Genomic DNA, 24,966 nt, shown 5'->3' on the forward strand with positions numbered 1-24,966 from the left:
TGGAATAGAATAGAGAACCCAGAAATTGACCCAAGCCACTATACTGAATTAATATTTGACAAAGGAGGCATGAACATACAATGGAGTCAAGACAGTTTCTTCAATAAATGGTGGTGGGAGAATTGGACAGATACATGCAAAAAATGAAAACTAGACCACCAACTTACACCATACACAAAAATAAACTCAAAATGGATAAAGAACTTAAACATAAGACGGGAAACCATAAAAATGCTAGAGGAATCCACAGGCAGCAAAATCTCAGACATATGCCGAAGCAATTTCTTCACTGATACTGCTCCATTGATAGGGCAATGGAAACTAAAGAGAAAACAAACAAATGGAACTACATCTTCAACACTTCTTAAGGGCTGTATATATAGCAGTGAATAATAAAGACAAGGTCTTATAGATCTTACTAATCAAAAGGTAGACAAAAATATGTAAATAGATAAATAGAACATTTTAGATTGTTATCTAAATTAAGAATGAAATGAACAGGGTGGGTGGGCAGTAGGGAGGCAGTAGGGTGGACAGGAACAGCCGAGCAGTAATATTGCTGTGTTAGAGTTAAAGGTGGGAAATGATCCAGTCATTTAAAGAGTTGAGAGTAGGGAGGACTTTTTAAGACATAGCAAGTACAAATTCCCAGGGGCAGGAAGGAGCTAGGCCTGTTGGAGGATCAGGAAAGTTTACCCGAGTGGCTGAAACTCAGTGATTAAGGGGGAAATTAAATATGGGCGTTTGGAAAGGTGCTCAGAGCCAGATGACCATGCCATCTTTGGCCAAGTTAGATATTTGAATTACATTCCATGGGGAATGGGAAGAACTTGGGGATGAACCGCTTGTTACCTGTTGCTTGCTAAATGAAATTGGTTGTTCCCACATCATGTGGTAGTTTCTTGATTATGCATCTGGAGTAATTCTTTATCGCACATTAACTTATTATCTATCTTTCATTTTCAATCTCTTTTTCACTCTTGACTTTTACTTCTGTTTTAAGCACCATCAGTGCCCCTTATCATAAAGAAACCTTCCTTCAACCTCTTCCCCTGATACTGACCTCCTGCCTTTCTCTTTTCACAGCTAAATTCTTAGAGAGTGGTCTGTATTTACTGACTCTTGTGTGTAACCATGCCCTCCATCACTGTACACTTTTGTAGTATGGCTTTTACCCCCAGGATCTAACTGACAGGCTGCTCTCTAAGATGTCCTCCTAGTTCCAGTGATCATCAAACCCAGCACCCTCTGGTTTAGTCCTATTTATCTGAATGTAAGCTTTAACATTATTAGCCACATCTTCCATCTTACCAGTCCGTAAACCCTGACTTCCTGGGCACTTCACTATCACATGTTCTGTCTTATCTTTCTTATTAACCCTTGTTTCTTTCATTTCTAGCTCACTCCTAAATATAGGGATTACCCAAGCTTCTGAGGCTGACTTCTCTCTCTACTGTATATTCTCTCTGGCTTGTCATTTATGAACTTTTACAAGAATAGCTATCACTGTGTACTCTCAGATCTGTGCCTGGAGCCCATACTTCTCTCTATGAAAGAAAAGAAAATGCAAGTGTATTTAATAAGTTATAATTTTCATATTGCTATGTACTTTCCATAATTATTTTAAATGGTTGTATAATGTTATGCTAAGTGGCTCTGTCATAATTAGCCTAATCATTTCCCTATTGAAAATTTGTAGTCCTGGACTTGAAGCTACAATTTATAATTCTACACATGTACACTGAGCTTGAGATTTGGTGGAATGGGAAGTGAATTTATTTTTCCCCTCTCTCCCAAACTAGCTCTGATCTCCTGATAAAGATGGGAAAGTCTTTGGCAAAACCTCTTTAGGTTTCCTTGCTTTGAATCAGCCAACACTGAACTCAGGTAGTTTAACACTAGCTACTGAAAAGGCTTTCTAAATGGTCCCTCTCTGACCTCTTGACTCTCTGACCCAACATGCTCTCAATTGTTAGAAAACATGTCGTCCTTATGTCCCAATGACCCAAAAGAGATCTAAAGTCTTCGCACTGATATGTCTCTGAGTAAAGCTAAAAAAGAGACTCACCTTCAATCAAGGCAGGATTTTAAACACAGTATTAGGTTGTAGTTTACCTGCCTACTACCAACCTTGATAATATTCTTTGTCACACTTAACTGGCAACTCAGATACTCTCCTGAGGCAGGAAGATTGCTTGTTTTTTTTCATCTGTTATTCTGTAGAAGTAATTTGGGAACCAACCGGGGGTGCTTTTCTAAACTCCTTGGGGTTCTTCTCTAAAAAATATAGGGGCCCTAATAATGATTAGGCTTGTGCCTGAGAAAATGAAGTGCCAGTGCTTTGGACACAGAGGAACTTTAGCTCAGAGTATCCTGACCATACACCTTGCTCCAGTCAAGTGGCCTCTCAGATTCTTCCAAGCTGTCATCTACTGCCAACCTGTGGAGAACTCTTGTTTTGTTTTTTTTACGAAGTCCAATGAGTCAGAAGATTCTGACAGTGACAACACTGCCAGCTTCGGTTCCTCTTCTGAGAGTGATTTGTGTGTGTTAAGTGAAATCTTATTTGAATTTCTGACAGTTTGATGTCTCAGAGTTTCTGCCTGTTTGTCAGCCATTTCCAGTAGCACATTGACCAGAATATACTTTTCAGCAGTTGTTGATTCCTTTTTTTGAGCCTTTCCCACCTGCTTTCCAATCTGACTGTATGTTCTTGCTGCATAAGGAAAGAGGGTTGTGTTTCTAATTTTACACAGAGGGTTATGTCCACCAAGCATGTCCAACCCTAGTATTGTTGTTTTTCTAAATCCTTACCCGAGGGTATGTTTTTATTGATTTGAGAGAGAGAGAGCAAGGGGTGGGGGAAAAAAGAGGGAGAGGGAGAGGGAGAGGGAGAGGGAGAGGGGGGTAGAGAGAGAGCAACATTGATTGGTTCATATATGCCCTGACTGGGGATCAAACCCACAACCTAGGTACGTGCCCTATCTGGAAATCGAACCCACAACCTTTTGGTGTACAGAATGACACTCCAATAATCTGAGCCACCCGGCCAGGGCAGTACTGTTTTTCTTTTTCTTTCTTAAGCACTTGTGGAATCATAAGGTGACAGATATAAAGCAGTTTTCATTTTATAAGGCAGAAGTTGGGCCTGTGTGTGTACTGGTTGACAAGGGAGTGAGCATATTAAAGAGGCACCTTCTTGGGTTGTCTTCTGTCACTTGTATTGTTTGTCTTTCTCTCTGCTTACTCTAATTTATTTTTATTTTAGTTTATCATAACAACAAGGTGTTTTGAAAATTATTGAAAAACTCAAGTGATCATGGTAAATAGCTGTTTCCCTCCCACCTTCCTCTGCCCCAACTATATAACTGTATTTCTGCTTTGAGGCATTCTGGTCTATACATACTCTAAACTCTATGGCCTATGGTAACTCTATGCTAGACGTAGTAGAGATAGCTACAATGTTTGATGATTGTGCTGTTTTCTGTAGATAAGGAAGTGGGCAGGAGAAAATAACATCAGTCATTCTCTAATAGATTTGAAATTAATCAAGATTAAGGTGAGTTTAAAAAAGTACTCCAGGTATATCATTCTTTGAAGACCTATGAGGGTCAGCCACCTCATAGTCTAGGACAGGGGTGGGAAACCCCTGGCATGCGTGCCAAACATGGCACGCCAGTAACTTTTGCTGGCACGCGAAACGCTCTCTTATAATCTTCCATTTACACTTTTTTTCTTAATATTGACTTTTTTATTTTTCAGATAAATTCAGTGTTGGTGCATCTTAGATAAATAAATAATTTTACATAACAAGTTATCTTAAAGACCATAGACATGGCTGACTTTGAAATGCAGTTGATTGAATTTCAGAGTAGCTCAGTTTGGAAGCAGAAATTTATTGACCTTAGAGTTGATTTGGAAAACATTGAAAAAAAGTGATTAGAGACAGGAGTACCAAAGAGAAATGTCGAAAACGAACTATTGAGGACTTGGAATGCCATTCCAGAAAATTTTTTCTGTTTCAAAAACTTTGCAATAGTGTTACTCTCCATGTTTTCATCCACATACGCTTGTGAATCTTTGTTCTCAGTGATGAATTTTGTTAAGTCTCATAATAGGAGTAGCCTGATGGATGAAAGTAGTAGCTTGTGCATATCTCTGAAGGTCACGAAATATAACCCTGATGTAAAATCTCTGTCATCAGTGATTCAGCAGCAAAAGTCCCACTGATAATATCAAACGAAGTCAAAGTTTTCTGTCGGACTATCAGTGTACATGTATACATTAAAAAATAAATATATTTTTCATTATTATATACTGTGTTTTTGTCACTCGAATGAATTTTATTATTTCTCCAAGGTTCTTCACATACATGCACCTTAAGAGATATCAAGAAGGCGTAACATGTTCTCCAAAAATTAGGGTTGGCACACAGAAGAATTTTGAGTCAGAGATTTTGCTGGTTTTGGCACGCACTCACAAAAAGGTTGCCCGCCCCTGGTCTAGGGCAGGGGTCGGCAAACTGCGCCCGTGAGCCACATGCGGCTCTTTGGCCCCTTGAGAGTGGCTCTTCCACAAAATACCACGTGCGGGCACGCATGTACAGTGCGATTGAAACTTCGTGGCCCATGCGCAGAAGTCGGTATTTTGTGGAAGAGCCACACTCAAGGGGCCAAAGAGGCGTATGTGGCTCGCGAGCCGCAGTTTGCCGACCACTGGTCTAGGGCATTAGTTCCCAAGAGGACACTGCTCTTATCAGATGGTTTAGCTACCCACTTCGTACGCTCCGGTCCCAAATCTGGAGAATTAAGAAAGAAGTCTGACAATCATTAGTGAGGCACACAGCTTCCTTCAAGTCAACCTCTAGAATGATAGCGTGTTGTTCATCTATGTGCCTGGCACCCTCCCTGTTTTTATATCTATCATTCATTCCCTCCATCATCCTTTTGCCTTGTAACAACAGGAATTTACAGACCAATCTTACATCCCAGGTCATCCCCACCCAAAGGCTTTGTCCCTTGTTCAAGGAGTGTGAATCCTGCTAAAAGAGTTCCAAAAAAATCTTACAAGAAGGAATAAATAAAACTCAGAAAAAGACTGTTAGGAACATACTCTCAGTTGAATGCCACCCCCCTTACCATTTCCCATTATCTTGGGCAATTGAAAGCAGAGGGAACATGAAAAGAGAAACAAAAAGCTCAGCCTTAAAGAAAACATTACCTCAGAAACACATTTTTAAGCATAGAACTTAAAAATATCATAAATTTATTAAAGCAAGAACTCAAACATAATGTGAAGCAATAAAATGAGATGAATTAGGAAATATGGAACTAAGGGAACAAAATGAGAATGAAGCAACATCAGTCCAAAACTAAAATAAATTTGAAACAGTAAGGAACTTAATGGCCTGGAAATTGAATTGTCATAAGGGAAAAGCTTTAGATAATTCTAGAAGCAAAAGCAAAAAAGAAATAGATGCAAGCAATATAAATCATCATAATGGGGGTACAGCATAAAGATAATTGATGTTCATAAAGTAAGGAAGCTCATTCTGAAAAAAAAGTTGACCAGAAAATATTTTTGAAGATATAATAAAAGAAAAGTTTTCTGATATATACGAAATTAATCTTAGAAGATTATGTGTTCTAGGAGGAAAAAATTAAAAGTTGTACATTGACTAACTCTGAGCTGGCTCCTAGTTGTATTTATAAAGACTTAAAAAAAATTTATAGCTATACAGAAAAAAAGGCAAATCACCTCAAAGAGGGGACACTATCCGTCAGGCCAGCACCAGGCTTCTCATGAGCATCATTGCCTGAAGGCACAGGAGTGTGTGTACAAAATTTTGAATGACAGAAATAGTGTATTAACGCCAGGTAAATGTTAAAATTCAAACAGAGAACTAAGAATAAATAGACAAATAGAATGTAAATGTCATAAACTTTGACAAAAGAAAGATGATCAGTCTTCATGTAAAACTGATACATGTCAAATGAAAAATCTATTTAAGATAGGGTTTTTCAAATTCTTAACTCCAGAGGAAACTTTAGGAAATAGTATCTCTAAGGAAATATGGATCTTCAGTTTAGTATTTCCTTTATTTTCACTTCAGCTTAATTTACATTTAAGTACAAAGATGTAATTTACTCTTTTTGTTTAAAACGTGTACTAGTACAATTTCTTTAAAACTTAATGTGATATTTCTAGGTATTATGCATTATGGGTTGAATTTTTGCTTTTTTTAGTATAACAGATTGTTAAATTTTTTTATAGATAAGTTTATCTAAAAATAAAAGATCATTTTTGAAAGTATGTAAAACATAACAAGTAAACATATGTACCCCAACCAGGGGTCTGGATGGGGGGTGGCATGGGCACTGGTGTTCCCAGTGGGACAGTCACCCAAGCTGGGAGCTGCTGCTCCTGACCAAGTGGTTTCTCTTCCCTGTTTTTATATTTATTTTAACAGCCTGGTGGCTTTCATTTTCATTATCACGCACTCCAAGCTTTCTGGAAGTGAGGGGCAAAACTACTCACCCTGGATGGTCATCATTTTTCCTTTTGCCCATTTGCCTGATCTAGTTAATGAGCGGTCTGAAGTACATGATGACTTTGCTACATTCATCTGGAACAGGGAAAATGATTGGAAAAACAGCATTTCATAAATGAGTGGATTGAAAAAAATTTGATCAACATCATTTTGTAGAGATGGCAACAATACTGATACTATTTTCTATTCTTTAGCTCAAAACATTTTAGTTATGACACCCCACCCCTGCCACCTTTTTTTTTCTCTTGCTCTTCTGATTATGGTGTGCATATCAGATTATGATTTAAAATCAGATTAGTGGTATTTTTTTCATTAAACAAATGCATGATAGCATATAAATTATCACAAGATGACCAAAATATTTTTTATTTTATGTAAATTGTATCTTTAGTAAATGCAAAGTGGTTATTATGGTGTATAAATTTTGGTTTAATATGAATTTCAATTATGTACATTGCAACTGCTATTTGAAAATAATGAGAAATTAGAGTATTTGGCTGTTCTACAAATAAGTAATATGAACTTGAATAATTTTTGCTTATGTGCCTAAGGAGTCAACAAATGGAAACAAACTAAATTATGGCAAGTAATTATTGCTCAAAAATATAATAGTTGGCAGAAATTATGGGTTGTTGGTACAGTTTAAATAATGATTTATTTCCAGCACAGCCAAAAATGGAGGCGGTTTTACCTTTTCTGCACTAAGCTCTATCTATGTGTCTCCTACCTACCTGTCATTAATGACAAAGAAACATAGCCATTGAATATTTTGTTCAGTTAAATTGGTGACTTTTTTTAAACTGAGGGACATTACAACACTATGACTTTTTAATTTGTTGTTGAAGAGCCACAAATAAATGGCTTATTTTACTTTCCTATATTTCTGTTCTTGATATAATTGCTAATAAAGCAATATTTCATGGTTTTCTTAGGTAATATCTCATGATTATCTTGAGATATAATTTGGTATGCTTGCTCTAAAAATTATTATGTATTAGTAGTCCTCTTTCTTATAAGAATATCAGTATTGCATAGTTTGAATAATAATGTTATTTTACAATTTGCTGAGAAGTTTGCTTTAAAAGAAACTAACTATGGAAGGCAGCTATGCTCACCACTATACCACCAACGCCGCACAAGAAACTAACTATGATAAGATGGTCAAATACGTTGCATTAAAAAGTTGATTGTTCTAATTTGTGGGCCAGCTCACTCTGTGTAGACAGAGTTCTCTGCACTGAAGGTAAAGGGGGAGCATAATTTAGTTTCAAAAAGATCTGGTTCCAAGGTCTTGGTGGGGGAGGGGGAGGTCAAGAGAGTGGTACAGCATTCTAGAAATACTAAGGTCTTTGTGCGATTGGTTTAATGGGTTTTGATTGGCAACATTCGTAAGAATGTTAGAATGAAGTTTTATACAAAATAGGCTTTCCTTAAACTACCTTGTTCAGTTGTCATAACACCCTTTTGATAGTAACCTTAATTTAAAAAAAATTATAGTTGGTTTATGTACCATTTTCCAATTATTTATTTATTTATTTATTTATTTTGACAGGCATCCTGGAGGCTGGTACTAAAGGAACTTCTGAATCACTTAAAGGCGTGAAACGAAAAAAGATTGTAGCTGAGAATCACCTGAAAAAAATACCAAAATCTCCCCTGAGAAATCCTCTTCAGGCAAAACATAAACAAAATACAGAAGAGTCACCTCTCGCTGTTCTTCAGAGTACTTCAGAGTCTCACAAAAAACACAATCACAGTCCTGTAAAAAATGGAAAGCAGTTTACTAAACAAAATGGAGAAACACCTGGCATGATTGGCGAGGCCGCCAAGTCGGAAGACCGCATCTCCCCAAAGAAGCCCTTGTTTCTGCAGCATCCATCTGAACTGCGTAGGTGGAGCTCGGAAGGCTCTGACCCCAAGTCAAATTTCCTCCATGGAAAATGTGACTCTAGTTCTTTGTCAAGTAAAACCAGGACTGACCATAGTGAATGTATCTCCTCTAATTGTAGTCCTACTTCCTCCTCATATGCAAACACCGCATTCGATGTCTTACTGAAAGCAATGGAGCCAGAACTGAGCACCTTGTCACAAAAGAGCTCATCTAGTGCAGTTCAGATAGAAAAACTAAGACCAAATAAAACTGTACAACTCCCCTCTCAATTACAAAACAGCTCAATAGATGCCCCACATCAGACTTCACAAGAATTTGTTTCTGAATCACAGTCTTCTTGTACCTCATACACAGTGCATGTGTCTGCTGCTCAGAAGAATGAGCAAGCATTGGTTCAGTCAGTTTCTCATTCATATAATTCACATGAACACTTTGTTTCTAAATCTAACCAACAAAATCAACAGCTTCCAGCGTGTGCAGGTTTCACAAGACCACTGACGAACCTGCACAGTCAAGAGAACCCCAGACTTGAACAGATGTATCATATAGCAGTGACATCATCTGTAGGTCTAACTTCACCTTCCAGTAGAACTCAGGTTACTCCTCAAAACCAGCACATGGATTCTGCTTTGCCCAAGTCAATAAGTCCAGCCCACTCTACACAGTCACCCCCAACACCAGTGTATAATTCAACTCCTGTCGCCTCTGTTGTGAATCACAGCGTAGAGCAAATGTGCAATCTACTTCTGAAAGATCAGAAGCCAAAAAAGCAAGGAAAATATATCTGCGAATATTGCAATAGAGCTTGTGCAAAGCCGAGTGTGCTTCTAAAGCACATCCGCTCCCACACTGGAGAGCGGCCTTATCCCTGTGTGACCTGTGGATTTTCATTTAAGACTAAAAGTAATCTATACAAGCACAAAAAATCCCATGCACACACTATTAAACTGGGTCTTGTCTTGCAACCAGATGCTGGTGGTTTGTTCTCTTCACACGAGTCCTCCAAAGCACTTAGTATCCATTCAGATGTAGAAGATAGCGGGGACAGTGATGATGAGAGCGCTGCTGATGAAAGACAGAACGAGCCAGGCTCTGTGGACCTGCAGCCTGGGCAGTTAATGAAAATGATATCAAATTCTGAAGTTTTACCAAAATCAAGTTCCATTCCAAGCAATCTAGATCATGTGGTAGGTGACGTTTTACTGCACGACAGAGCCTCAGAATCACAAGCTGTGACAGAGTTACCAAAAGTCGTGGTCCACCCTGTCAATGTGACCCCTTTGAGAGTTGACAGCCCGAAGTTTACAGATTGTAAGCCTGAACTTTCTAGTGCACAGAAACAGAAGGACCCTCAGGTTACTAGTGTACGGTCACATTCAGCCTGGACGTCCTCCCTGGAGACTGATGAAAAGTCCCGTCAGAAAGGGGACATGGATCAGTCAGCAGCAAAGCAGGAATCCCATGTAGGAACAGTACATGCCCAACTACAAAGGCAGCAGGCTACTGATTACTCCCAAGAGCAACAAGGCAAACTTCTGAGTCCTCGAAGTTTAGGAAGTACAGATTCTGGTTACTTTTCACGGTCTGAAAGTGCTGATCAGACAGCGAGTCCACCAACCCCCTTCACCAGAACATTACCTTCTACAGAACAAGACTCAAGTAAGAATAATGGGCTCTCTGCACCTCGTGCCAGCCCACCAGCACCTTCTACAGGGCCAACAAGTGAAAAAGCACTGATTTTACCAGGTCAGATGCGCCCACCTTTGGCAACAAAAACACTTGAAGAACGGATATCAAAGCTTATCTCAGACAATGAAGCCTTGGTAGATGATAAGCAGCTGGATAGTGTGAAGCCACGGAGAACCTCTCTTTCACGACGAGGAAGTATCGATTCCCCCAAATCATACATATTTAAGGATTCTTTCCAGTTTGATTTAAAACCAATGGGACGGAGAACAAGCTCAAGCTCTGATATACCAAAGTCTCCTTTCACCCCTACTGAGAAATCAAAGCAAGTGTTTCTTCTGTCTGTACCTTCCCTTGACTGTTTACCTATTACGAGAAGTAATTCTATGCCTACCACAGGTTATTCAGCAGTACCTACAAACATAATACCTCCCCCTCACCCACTGAGAGGAAGTCAGTCATTTGATGACAAGATTGGCGCTCTCTGTGATGATGTCTTTGTATCAGGACCTAACACTTCTGTGCCCCAGAGTGGACATCCCCGAACCCTTGTCAGACAGGCAGCAGTAGAAGACTCTTCAGCAAGTGAAAACCAGGTGCTGGGTACTGGGCAGTCCTTGGAGGAGAGCTATCAGGGATGCAGTGCCACGAACGAAAATGGGGCAGCAAGGAACAAGTCCTTGGCTCCCGGCCCACATGTAGAGAAAAAGAAGTCTCATCAAGGGCGAGGGACAATGTTTGAGTGTGAAACTTGTAGAAACAGGTATAGAAAACTGGAAAATTTTGAAAATCATAAGAAATTTTACTGTTCAGAATTACACGGACCAAAAACAAAGGTAGCTGTGAGAGAACCTGAACACAGCCCTGTGCCCAGCAGCACACAACCCCAGATTCTGCACTACAGAGTGGCTGGTTCCACAGGGGCCTGGGAACAGACGCCCCAGATCAGGAAAAGGAGGAAAATGAAAAGTGTTGGAGATGATGATGAAGTTCAGCAAAATGAAAGTGGAGTTTCTCCAAAAAGCTCTGAAGGCCTTCAGTTTCACAGTACTCTGGGCTCTGCTTCCAGTTTGCCTAAGCATACTGTTGTCTTAACAAGTGAGCAGCAGCATCGAAATACTCAGTTGCAAAGCCCCCAAACACAGCTCATTGGCAGGGGCCCGGACCAGATCATGGATCCGAAGCTGTCTCCCATCACGGAACAACAGGCGGGCTCAGTGACCCAGGACAAGGCAGAGTTGAAGAGACACGGGGCTGGGATCTCAGTCATCCAGCACACCAACTCACTGAGCAGACCCAGTTCGCTTGACAAGCCTGAGTCTCCAGCTTCTTTCCAGGAACTCAGTGGAATAGTGAAGGTTGGGTCCCTGAAAGTGATAGGAATTTCCCAAGAGGAAGGTCACCCTTCACGGAACACGTCTCATCCTCAACAGCCTGCACTATTAGATGTTCTTCGAGCAGAATTTCAGGAAGGTTCAAGAAAGATTTCTAGTGAACGGCATGTGTTAGGACAGCCCTCAAGACTTGTTCGGCAGCACAGCATCCAAGTCCCAGAAATTCTGGTCACAGAAGAGCCAGATCGGGACCTTGGAACCCAAGGTCCCGATCAGGAGAAATCAGAGAAGTTCAGTTGGCCACAGCGTAGTGAAACGTTGTCAAAGCTGCCGACAGAGAAACTGCCACCCAAAAAGAAGAGGCTCCGTCTGGCTGAGATAGAGCATTCCTCGACCGAGTCCAGCTTTGATTCCACTCTCTCCAGGAGTCTGAGTAAGGAGAGCAGTTTATCTCACACCTCAAGTTTCTCAGCTTCGTTAGATGTAGAGGACGTTTCTAAAACCGAGGCCTCCCCCCAGTTCGCTTTCCTCAATAAAACAGAGTTCCTCATGATCCCAGCTGGCTCTCATACACTGAGCATTCCTGGGGCTCACCGGGAAATGAGGCGAGCTGCCTCAGAACAGATTAGTTGCATGCCAATGTCCATGGAGGTCTCTGACTTCAGAAGTAAGTCATTCGACTGTGGAAGCATAACTCCACCTCAGGCAATGCCACTTGTTGACTTGCAGCCTCTGGCGTCCCCTTCTGGCACAGGGGTGAGCGGACACGTGCCCCTTTTAGAAAGAAGGAGGGGCCCACTGATACGGCAGATATCTTTAAACATTGCTCCAGAAAGTCACCTGTCTCCTGGGAACCCATCATCTTTCCAAACTATTGCTATTCCTGGTGTGAATGCAGTGCCACTTCAGGGGCCTCAGCTCACTAATACATCCTTAGCTGAGTTTCCCACAAATACTATGCACTCCCAGACTCAAGTTAAGGATCTGCAAACAGAATCTTCAGATTCTAACTCTACTAGCATCTTTCCTGTTCAACAACTTTTTGGTCTTAATTTGTTAAATCAAATTCATGCACCCCTTAGCCACCAAAACACACATATGTCTCTGCAAGTGTCTGCACAGAGTGTCAAACCAGATGCAAGTCCCAGTGTGTGTGTATCTTCCAAAAGTGAAGATTGCTTTGCTCCCAAGTACCAACTGCAATGTCAGGCTTTCACTTCAAGCCTGTCTTGCTCTTCTAATCCTGTCCATTCTGTGCCAAAGCAAGTTCTTTCAACTCCAGTGGGGGCTGATCATCGAATGAATTCATTAGCATTATCAACTGAACGAGTAGACGCCATGGCTGCTTCATATCTTCCACCACCACTGAAGCCGGGGCCGCTCGGTAGTCAGGTGCAGGAGGTGCCGACATCATTTGCGCTGCCTGTGCATCTGCAGAGTAGTGTTCCAGGGTACTGCTTTGCCACAGTCACACCTCTGCCACAAATCCTTGTGACCCAGGATCTGTCTAGTCAGCCTGTTTGCCAGGCTAATAGTAGTGTGGTGCCAATCAGTGAAGAACAAAATTCCAAGCCAAAATTGCAAAAAGTTAACCAGAATGCTTTACCAAACCCAGAGGAAGAACTTGTTTGTGAAAATGTTTTTTCAGAGATGGGCCAAAATTCTTTTATATCAGAATCCTTGCCTGGAACTCAGAAAATGTCTATTGGTAGACTTTCCCCCCAACAAGAACCTTCATCTTCTAGTAAAAGGATGCTTTCCCCAGCAAATAGTCTAGACATTGCCATGGAAAAGCACCAAAAGCGAGCTAAAGATGAATATGGAGCTGTTTGTGCAACAGATATTAGACCATTTGAACCTTTAAGTACAAGAGCTAATGAAGTTAATAAGCAGAAGAAACCTGTGTTAGTAAGGCAGGTTTGTACTACAGAGCCCCTTGATGGTGTGACATTGGAACAGGGTACTTCTTCTCAACCTGAAGTTAGTAGTGAGGCTATTAATTTGACAGATGTTTTACCAGAAGATAATTTGTCATCAGGGCACTCTAAGTCTGTAGATATAGAACCTATAAAAGATTTTCAAGAATTTGAAAACATCAAGTCATCCACATCATTAGCTCTTAAAGCTAGAAATTCACCTGTTTCTTCAGAAAATACCCACATTTCTCCTTTGGAGCGTGTAGACAATAACCAAGAAAGGAAGTCTTCAGAGGTTAAAAGTCAAGGTGACAAATTGAACATCCAAGAACAAAATCAACCTACAACCACCACTCTTTCAGGATTGGGAGCCGGAGACATGCAGCAGCTGTCTTTTCCCAGCCTGAAGACTACAACCAGCTTTACATGGTGTTATCTGCGGAGACAGAAAACATTGCATCTGCCTCAGACTGACCAGAAAACTTCAGCCTATGCTGACTGGACAGTAAGCGACAGTAATCCAAATCCACTTGGTTTGCCTACAAAAGTTGCTCTTTCCCTCCTTAATTCAAAACAGAAGATTGGAAAATCACTGTATTGTCAAGCAATAACCACCCGTTCCAAATCAGACTTATTGGTCTATTCAAGCAAGTGGAAAAGCAACTTAAGCAAGGTACTCGAAAGGTTATTTATCTTTAAAAATAGTTTGTGCAAATGAGTTTTAACATGTCTTGATGCCTTTAAATTCTTTAATTCGAAGTTGTGAATGACACATTGAGCTTTATGAGTGTGTAGTTATTTGAAAGAAAGGATGATGAATATGCTCTAGGAGTTACACTGATAAGGGTTAGCTGGAGTCCTTTCTACTTTGAGACATTTTGAAAATTATAACTTGCCCTGAGCACTTTTTTTTCTCAGATGAATAGTTAAGTCTTAATGGTACAGTAATCATGGTCTTACTGTCATCTTCCTCCTACATGAAGGTTTTATTTTTATTGTTAAGTAAGATGAGATTATGTTTATGCTTTACCCTTACTAATGCAGGGGAACAGAGGTGTGAGTAATTGAAAATTGTTATATATCATCCTATATAATAAAGAGGTAATAAGCAAATTGACCATCATACCCTCACACAAGATGGCTACCCCCATTTGGCCACAAGATGGCCGCCACAAGACAGCTGGCAGGGGAGGGCAGTTGTAGGCAATCAGGCCAGCAGGAGAGGGCAATTAGGGGTGACCAGGCCGGCAGGGGAGGGCAGTTGGGGGCGACCAGGCCTGCAGGGAAGGGCAGTTGGGGGCAACCGGGCCGTCAGGGGAGGGCAGTTGGGGCAATCAGGCTGGCAGGGGAGTGGTTAGGGGATGATCAGGCTGGCAGGTAGAAGCAGTTATGGGCGATTAGGTGAGCAGTTGGGAGCCAGCAGTCCTGGATTGTGAGAGGGATGTCTGACTGCCGGTACATCCCCTGAGGGGTCCCAGATTGGAGAGGGTGTAGTCTGGGCTGAGGGACACATATCTTCCCCCCAGTGCATGACTTTCGTGCACCGGGCCTCTAGTTTTGAAATATAAGCAGACAGCCATTCTGCAGTTCTCAGAATCATCTTAGTGCTAGAGAGGATTCCCAACATAACTAACTCATACACTTGATAATTACTTGATTTGTTCGCGATTTATAGAGTAAGTTGGAATCAGTCTTATTAAAGTTGTTGGCTTTATAAAATAGGAAAAATAATTTTAGTGATTAAGGATAGATGGATAAGTAGATAAATAGGTAGATAAATGGGTAGATAGAGTATTGTGTTGGACTCTGAACATTCAGAATTATACTTTAAGTCCTTGACCTCTGTAGGTTCACAAGCATATAATACAGGTTCATAAATTAGGGAAATATGCTCATCAATAGGAAAATACCATAATTCAGTATTATAATAGAAGTATGCACTTTAAAGGAAGGAAGTCTCTGACACTACCACTAGGTTGAGGAGTATTCCAAAAGTGCTGACTTTAGCTGAGTCTTTAAAAAAAAAAATAGGGGTTTTTATTTATTTAGTTAGTTTTAGGCAAATAAGAATGAGAAATTTTGAGAGTCTGATGAATGACATGGAAGTGAGAAGGAACTTGGTTCATTTAAAGAACTTTGAGGAGTCTGTCATGGTTAGAAGGTGTTGTAAGTTTGAAACAGTGACATACTTCGAAGTTGGAAGTGTAGGTAAAAACCAGAGAATGTATGCATGGTGGTGGAGAGCTATTGATACTTTCTCAGTGAAGGAGTGTCCATCCAAACCATTCAGAATTTAATTTTTAAATGCTCAGACTCATTCTAGATGTACTAAATAGGAATCTTGGAAGAGGAGACCTGATCATGAGACTTTAAACAGAGCTTCATGTATATTCCTGAAGTGCCTTTGAACAGTGGCTTTTCTTCATTACCAAATGCCTTGGTGGAAATGCCTCTGGAAATGCATATATTCAGATTTAGAACTAGGAGAGAGCTCAGGTAGAAGGTGTGGAGATTTTTCATTGTGTCGGTGTAATTAATGAGATTGCTCAGGGGACATGTAAAGTGAAAGGGCCTAGAATGGATTAGAGAATCACTACTATGTAAAGGGTTTGAATGGATGAAGAAAGTCCACATAAGAAACTGAAAGAGATTGTTAATAGAGGGAGGAGGAGAGTTATGAGAAAAGTGGTATCACACAGATCAAGGAAGACGGTATTTCAAGGAAAGCTGTTCAAGCCAAGAGGTCAAATAAATGTGAAGACTAACACGGTGTTTGGACTGAGCAATTCTAGTACCACTGGAGACTTGAGTCATATGGGAAAGTGGCTATGGAGGATTAGCCCTTGGGTTGACTGTTAATTCACAACCCAAATGTTAATAATGTGCTTATAATTCAAAATGGAAAAGAACAGATAAATGCTAAAGTAAAAGGATTACTAGGAGAAACAAGGTGTCACCAACAAATAATGCCATTGGGTGGTCAAGGGTATAAAGAAAAAGGAAATGGTAAGCACTTTAGCATTTAGCTCATTGGTAACTGGTAAATTAATAGTAACCAGATTTTGATGGTAAGAAAGTGAGCAAAAGATAAGTGGGAATTAGGATGCCTGTTAAAGGTGTAAATAAAGTCAAGGCAAGGTGTGTATATTGCAAGTGGTGGGGAAACATGTTTACCAGGAAAAGAAAAGGAGATGGTTGGTTTTTACCTGTCAGGTGCATGGCATTACCTCTTCATACTGCCATTTTGAGAAACAGTCCAGCAGCTTTACTTTATTTCTGGTTTTGTAAGAGCAGGGGCTTTCCAGGGTCCTCTTTCTAAGGCCGCAGAGGCCCTCTGTCCATGGCCACTTACTGTTGAGTCATCTTGGTACGATAGATAGCTGTCCACATGGTGATGTAATTTTTAAAGCAGGTTTGTAACAAAGGGGCCCTTCATTAGAACGTTGTGCTTGGAATTGGCCAAGAGGTTGGAGTTTAAGCCTTTGCTGTTAACACTTGACCTTGGACAGTGACTATATAATCTCCTTGTGCTGCCTGCCTCACAGACATGTGGGAGTGGAATGGGGTGAGGACTGAGAAAACTTGTGAATGGTGTGGTTGTATAGAGTTATAATTAAGGTGGTGTTACCATAATGTTTCTATAGAAGAGTGCACAGTGTAATTTTGAGTTCATTAGCTTTCTCTAGAGATTTCATTATTATCAGGCCAAAAACTAACCCATTTCTGTGTCTCATAGTTCTCACTACTCAGGAATTTTGGAGAAGATAGAGGAAACACGATTATGGTTTAAATTAAGAAGGAGAAGAATAAAATATTGGGAAGTGGGGCTTAACTGCTTTAACTTAGCAGTTCATTGAATTTGAAGGGGATTTAGTCATATTTCTTGGTAGTATAAGACATTATTATATCAAAAGGGGCGACTAGCTCTTTGCCATCTCCAAACAATAAACTCTGAGAAATACACTTAAATTGCAGTATGAGTGGTTAGTTAGATATAAGAAGAAATATTTAGTCTATTAAAAAAAAGTTCCTGTTAAACTCATGTTGTGCCAGAGTGGGTGGTTGTAAAGCCTGCATTTTGGGGTGTCAGTGGGCTGTGGTAGGAATTAAAAATAGCATAAGACTTACTGGTTTGCTGTGATTTACCACAGATATATTAAAGATAAGGGAGGAGATAAAGCAGATAACCTTTAACCTCTTACTTCCTTGGAATGCATTTCCTGAAGTTAACTGTGTACACTGTTTATTTTCCAAGTGAAACATTAGCATGTTTGTGTTTTCAGTTTTATTAAATTAGTTTCTCTTTTTTTTTCCTTCCAGAGAGCATTAGGTAATCAAAAGTCCACAGTAGTTGAATTCAGCAATAAAGATGCCTCTGAAATTAACAGTGAGCAAGATAAAGAAAATTCCTTAATCAAAAGTGAACCAAGAAGAATTAAAATATTTGATGGAGGGCAAGTACAAATTTTACTTCTTAAATGTACATTTAAACTTACTTTTTAAATGTACATTTGCTTTCATGTAAATAGAGAATTATCAGTGCCAATTTTATATAAATATTGTAAGGTATCTCAGCTTATTAATAGAATCTTCATGGCAAAATATATATTTAGTATTATGTTAAATAATTCCATTTTGTTCAAGGAAGTAAGAACTATTTAGGAAACATTGTAGATCCTAGGAGTTTTCAGAGTGAACCTTGAGGTTCACATTGATTTATAATAAACAATGACTTGGAAAACCTGCTCTTAAGAGAGATGAACTCATTGCCTATTTGATGTTTCTGTGTATTTGGTTCTGAGAAACCCAAAAGGTAAAAGTCAATTGTAGTTATTGTGACACTTAGAAAAATTTCAGTATTTATAGTTGTTGTGATTGAATTTAAAAGTTTAAAAGAACACTTAAACCCAGTGACTTAAAAGAGGAAATATTTTTAAATTTAAGTCTAATGTTGATGAATAAGGTTTTTTAGTTAGAATTAGCTATTAGAATATTGAGTGTTGATGTGAAAAGCTGGAATATTCTGTTACTGTACATGCATAAAATTTATATTGCTTGAGTCTAAAAATTGTGCCTTGTTTTACTTTTTAGGTTGAATTTTAATTATCAATATTTTCTCAGATATATTATCCAATTTCCCTATTTTTTTGTCTTTCTTTAAATTAGATATAAATCAAATGAAGAGTATGTATATGTCCGAGGCAGGGGAAGAGGAAAGTACATTTGTGAAGAATGTGGAATACGTTGTAAAAAACCTAGCATGTTAAAGAAACACATACGAACCCATACAGATGTCCGCCCCTACCACTGCACTTACTGTAACTTCTCCTTTAAGACAAAAGGTATGAGATAACATTCCTTCATGGTTCTTTTCTATATGCATTGAGCTAGTTGCACTAAGAACCAACTTTATATATTCTTTGACCAATGATGTAGTAGCTTAAATGGGACTAATATTAATTATATCCTATCAACATTGTAGCCTTTTATCTTTATGTTTCTGGACCTCTTGGGGGGAAAATTTTAATTACATGCTTTTAGAATATATATACATAATAAAAATAATATTTTCAAAGGAGCAACTGCCTTTTTTTATTTTACTCCCCAAATTACAGTTGAATAGTATGATGACTAAGGCATTTTCAAAAATTCTTAATTTGGGGCTGAAGAAGAAAAATAAATTTTCATGATTACAATTTTCTTGATTACTTAGGTGTTAAGAGATTGGAAACATTTCAAATAATAACTGCATTAAACTTATGATTACATTCATGTTTTATTATCTGATTTTAGGCATGCAGCCGTTTCTTTTACATGATTTTTTTAACCCAAATTCTGTTGAATTTCAGCTTCAAAAATTTTCTAACTTTTGTACTCTTCAATGTTTATAAAACTCATAACTAGTCATTAAAATTAATTTAGTACTCTTTCCGTATTCTTTATACAGGGTGGGACAAAAGTAGGTTTATAATTTGTGAGTACACAAAACAGAGTTTATTCGTGTATTATTTATTACTTATTGTATTATTTTCCATTAGAACAACTGTAAATCTACTTTTGCCCCACCTTGTAATTTACTTAAATTCTAAGTCTTTATTATAGATAAGGTAATTTTACCTTCTACAAATTTTCTGGTGCATATAATGAATATACTATACTAAAATGTTTACTTTCTCCATTAGGCCCCTTGTTCATAAATCATTATGTGAAAATTTGTTACTTAAAATTGTAATTTCATGTAACACCCTTTAAAAAGTAAGAATCTTTCTAAAACAATGCAATTATAAAATTATCTGTCTGAAAGGATTGTATCTGTAAAATTTATTTAATTGATAATTTTACAGAGTCCATTTTTATCTTTTTGGAGTTAGCATTTGCTTTGCTTTTTTATTGGTTGTCTTTGCAGCTTTTGTCTTAAAGATTGATTACCTCTTTAGCAAAATTTATTACATTGCTTGACTAGTATCTATTGGCATTTAAAGAGATTTATAATATGTAACATCTAAGTAGCTTCAAAGTAGTTCTTAAATGCCAATAGTATCTAAAATAAGAATGATAAAATAAAATAAGCATTCTTCAGATAGCCTTAAATATTTCTAAAATGTTTCAAGAAATCACGAGGAGTTGGGGAAAACAGTAATTCTGTAATCCTTTGGTTGTGATGTAGGTACTTCTGGAAGTGGAGGGTGGGTTTTGGGATGATTTTTCTGGTCCTCTGTGAAGGTTTTAATAGGATAAAGTGCTTTGACCTTTAACCCAATGTATTGCTTTTTTTCACTTGTTTTAATTCTATGATTAAGAAACATCCATTAATTTCTATTATGATATCGGAACACTTGTAATGGGACAATATAACTAATAAAAAAATTACCAAGTACAGAATGTTGTTACCAATAAAGAGAAGCAAAGTATAATATGAAATGGGTATTTCTCAATAGGAGGGGAAGGAATTAGTATGTTAAAAAATGTTCATAAAATAACACCAAGAAAGGAAGGAAAACTTAGCTGTGGGAAAGCAAATGAGACTATATAGATTTCTTGGCAAAGAAGAATATTATGAATCACCAAGTATTAATCTTAGTGAAATAACTCAAGACCAACATCATGTGCAATCCTATCTAATAAAAGAGAAACATGGTAATTAGCCATACATCCGCTACCCTTCCCATTGGCTAATCAGGGTGATATGCAAATTAACTGCCAGCCAAGATGGCAGCCAGGCAGCTTGAAACTAACATGAGGCTTGCTTGCTTCAGTGACGGAGGACTCCAACGTTCCCCGCCTGCCTTGCCGGCCTCTGAGCTTGCAGTTTGAAACATTGTTACAAATATAGAAGCTAAACAAAACCCCAGAAACCTGCTTTCATCCAGCCGGGATCTCAGACCTGGAGTTATACATTGTTTCGATTATAGAACCCAGACAAACCAGAGACCTGCTTTCAGCAGCAGAGGCCTCAGAGCTGGAGCCAGAGCTAAAGCTGGCCCAGAATAAAAAAGAAAAAAAGAAAAAAAGGAGCAGTTGGGAGCTTCAGTCACCTGCCAGCCTAAAAACAGCCCTCAGCCCCTCACCCAGACTGTCCAGGCACCCCAGTGGGGACCCCCACCCTGATCCAGGACACCGTTCAGGGCAAACCAGCCGGCCCCCACCTGTGCACCAGGCCTCTATCCTATGTAGTAAAAGGGTAATATGCCTCCCAGCACCGGGATCAGTGTGACAGGGGGCAGCGCCCAAACCCCCTGATCGTCCTGTGGCTCTGTGTGTGACGGGGTGGGGCTACAGCCTCCCTATTCGCCCTGCTCTGTTCGTGACAGGGGAAGGCGCCCCAACCCCCTGATCAGCCCTGCGCTGTGCCTGATAGGGGGGAGCTCCCCAACCCCCTGATTGCCCTGCGGCTCTGTGTGTGACAGGGTGCGGCACCCCAACCCCCCCTCCCCCATGGGCCCTGCTCTGTGTGTGACAGGGTATGGAGCCCCAACCCCCCTGATGGGCCCTGCTCTGTGAGTGACAGGGGGCAGCGCCCCAACCCCCTGTTGGGCCCTGCTCTGTGCGTGACGGGGTGGCGCCGCAACCTCCCCATCGACCCTGCCTTGAGTGTGACGGGGCGGCGCCCCAACTCCCCAGTCAACCCTGCTCTGAGCCCGACCAGGGGCTGCACCTAGCGATTGGGCTGGCCCTCTGCCACCTGGGAACAGGCCTAAGCCAGCAGGTCGTTATCTCCCGAGGGTTCCCAGACTGCGATAGGGCACAGGCCGGGCTGAGGAACCCCCCCTCCCCCCCCCCCCGAGTGCACAAATTTTTGTGCACCGGGCCTCTAGTTTTAGATAAATGTTTAATGGTAGACAGAGCATAATGACCCCTGAAAAGTGGTCATTGTATGTTAGCAGTGTTCATGTCTTGCATTTCTCTAATATGCTGCATATCTGAATTCGCATTAAAGTTTTTGTTTTGTCAGATAATTCATATGGATTATGTGCTAAATATTTATTTGAAGAAAGCTACCCTAGCTATTGTGACTGGTAAAGAAAATATTAGAAATTCAATATTTCCTTATTCTTGCCATGACAATCAGTTTCCCTGGTAGCAGTCTAGATTTTACAAATACATGTAAAAGAGATTCCATAGTACCTTTAAAGGGAGCTAAATAATAATACACTTATTTTATATTAAGCTGTAGATTTTGTCCTACTCTCATTTACTTTTATTTCTTAGCCAGTTCAACTCTACTTTTTGAACGTGTCTGGTTATTGAGCAAAAGTAATAGTGATGAAATGACATGAGCTATACATGTATATGCAAAGAGAACAAAATACTACCAAGGGAATGATCTGCAGTGTTAGAAATTGATGCTTCTGGTGGTAACACTTAGAAATCTGTCCTCCATCATTTGTGCTCTTAGTTTATTTATGAGTACATTCTCAAAATAATCTATTTGCTTTTACTATTCTGCTTTAAAGGTCAGTCAACAGGAACTATTCAGTGAGCTTGCATCTCTGTAGGAGCTAGTTCCATGTATATGATAGAAAGCTAGACTCTATTTGTAGCTATAAGAACCCAAAAACTTAATCTCTCATGCTTTCCAGAGGATTTAGATGAATGTTTATTAAATCTGTTGATAATTTTATCTATTAAATTAATGCACAAAGTTTATAGCATTGCTAGGGGATATTTGCATTTTAATATGCATATTTAAATGCAAATTGTTTTGTTATTTTAAATTATTTAAGAAATTGATTAATAGTAATAGCTCAAGCTATGAGAAAATTTGCTTATTAAAAACTTATATTCCCAAATATGCCTAGTTACAATTATACATTAACTTTCTAGAAAGGAAATAACCTTCTTTGGTTATCTATTTAAAGAATAAAAGCATTTGAAAGGAAATTATTACTGGACATTGTATCTGGGTAATATACTTATATTCCCAAATATGCCTGGTTACAATTATACATTAACTTTTTAGAAAGGAAATAACCTTCTTTCGTTATCTATTTAAAGAATAAAAGCATTTGAAAGGAAATTATTACTGGACATTGTATCTGGGTAATATTTTTATTGTACTAGAAAGTATTTTGACTGTAAGTGGAAATTTCAGCCAATTAACCTGGCCAAACCATTTTTTTATAACTTTTTAATATGAAAATTCTAAAGCATACAAAAAAGTAGAGATTTGTATGATAAACATTGATATGCCCATTGTTTAAAAATAATTATTGATATTTTGTCATATTTGCTTTATCTTTTATTTTTAAATGTATTTAATGTAAATGTCAGATGTGGCCAGCCTATTTAAGCCATGTTATCTCTGGAATCATAGAGCTAGGCAGAGTTTGATGAATCCTAGACATTATCTAGCCTGGGCACCCTCTTACTTGAACCTTGATGCACTAAGCTATGGGATGTGGTGCATACTATCTAATGCAACAATTGGCTTGAACAAATGTGACCAGTGCCATGGGCTTAGTGCAGTAATGGTGAACCTATGACACGCGTGTCAGAGGTGACACACCAACTCATTTTTTTGGTTGATTTTTTTTTTTGTTAAATGGCACTTAAATATATAAAATAAATATCAAAAATATGTCTTTGTTTTACTGTGGTTGCAAATATCAAAAAATTTCTATATGTGACACGGCACCAGAGTTAAGTTAGGGTTTTTCAAAATGCTGACACGCCAAGCTCAAAAGGTTCGCCATCACTGACTTAGTGCATTCTTAGTGGAATCAAGGCTCTATAAATATAGCAATTTTGCAGGTCCTTCAACTATTGCAAGCCCAACCCCTAGACGGATGATTGAGACATTTTTAGGTTTTCTAAAATTTCTTCTCAAATGCTAATTTGCCCTGCTTACCAAACTCAGTATGTAAGTTTTATTTTCTCAAAGGAGATGGTTTTCCCATTATGACAGTTTTGTGTGTGTGTGTAGTCTTCTGCTTGGTATCCCCAGAGGAATCTGAGCTCTTCCCCCCTGCACTAATGAATGCCTCGGGCAAGATGCCCAGTGGTGCCCACTTACCCTGGTAATACTTACAGAGGTCCATACACCAGCTGCCCGAGGAAACACCTTTAGAGATATTACTGTGAGACATGTAGTCAATACGGTGAAGTGAACTTAATGCAGGGAGTTCTTTTCTTAGGTTCCAAACACTCAGAATTACTGTTTTTAATGTAATAACAACCAAATATAGTTTCTAATAGTCAAGCTCAAAATTTAAAAAGGCTCATTCCTAGGTACCAAAAATAAAAAAGAAATTCCAAGATAGCATGTTTAACAGATGCTTTAAAACAAACAAACAAACAAAAGCCATCAAAGCCAGATAAATGCCTATAGCATTGGAGTTTTAATGCTGGTGCTGAAGTGGCGTTCAAGGTCTCTGAAATAAGCCTGGCTTCCCTGTGCATTGACTGTGGACCCAAGTGGGGGGAAAGCTACCTGCTGAAAAGCAAAACCCTATACCTATGCCAAAACAAAACAAAACCCGGCCAGAATTAGGGGTATGAAACCATTTAGGTCCCAGGCAGAAGCAATTGGAAAATTAACCCAAAGAAGACATTATTCAAAGTAGAAAAGTCAGATTTGAAAAAGAGAAACTATTACTAATAAATAACAAGGATCCTACAACATATAGACACCAATATTTTCTTTTTCCAAACTTTAGTCATTGGAATTGTATGACCACAACCGGTACTTTCACTTGAAATAGGAATGGAATTTGCCAGTGTTGACAAATGCAATAGCAAAATAATACTATGTAAGCTTAGTAAACATTCTTTTCCCTTAAGGAAATCTGACAAAACATATGAAGTCCAAGACACATAGCAAGAAATGTGTGGATTTAGGCGTCTCAGTAGGTTTAATAGATGAACAAGATACAGAAGAATCAGGTAAGGCTTTATTCCATATTTTTCATAAATGCTATTTATAATGTACTATTTTTTTGCATCCATATTCTTCTTCCCATTCCCATTGATACTGCTTAGTTTCTATTTTCATTATATTATGCGATAGAATCCTCAGTTTGCTCATCTCTAATTTGTCTTCCTTCTTCTCCATCTTCCCCACTGATGTCCAATTAATCTTCCTGAAGCATG

The 24,966-nt window shown here is 39.0% G+C and overlaps 1 protein-coding gene across 7 annotated transcripts in view; it reads left to right on the forward strand.

The window, feature by feature from the left end:
- The window catches only part of HIVEP1 (HIVEP zinc finger 1), a 174,956-nt gene that overhangs the window by 126,837 nt on the left and 23,153 nt on the right, over nucleotides 1-24,966 (forward strand). For 6 of the 7 annotated variants that reach the window (XM_059688641.1, XM_059688637.1, XM_059688642.1 and 3 more), the window contains 4 exons: nucleotides 8,103-14,050; nucleotides 17,698-17,831; nucleotides 18,544-18,719; nucleotides 24,658-24,759. In XM_059688641.1, the coding sequence (XP_059544624.1) occupies nucleotides 8,103-14,050; nucleotides 17,698-17,831; nucleotides 18,544-18,719; nucleotides 24,658-24,759 (6,360 nt within the window). The remainder of the gene's footprint in view (nucleotides 1-8,102; nucleotides 14,051-17,697; nucleotides 17,832-18,543; nucleotides 18,720-24,657; nucleotides 24,760-24,966) is intronic. The other variant, XM_059688643.1, reaches the window with a different exon arrangement.

Source organism: Myotis daubentonii, chromosome 3 (assembly GCF_963259705.1).
Source record: "Myotis daubentonii chromosome 3, mMyoDau2.1, whole genome shotgun sequence".
Classification (NCBI taxonomy): domain Eukaryota; kingdom Metazoa; phylum Chordata; class Mammalia; order Chiroptera; family Vespertilionidae; genus Myotis; species Myotis daubentonii.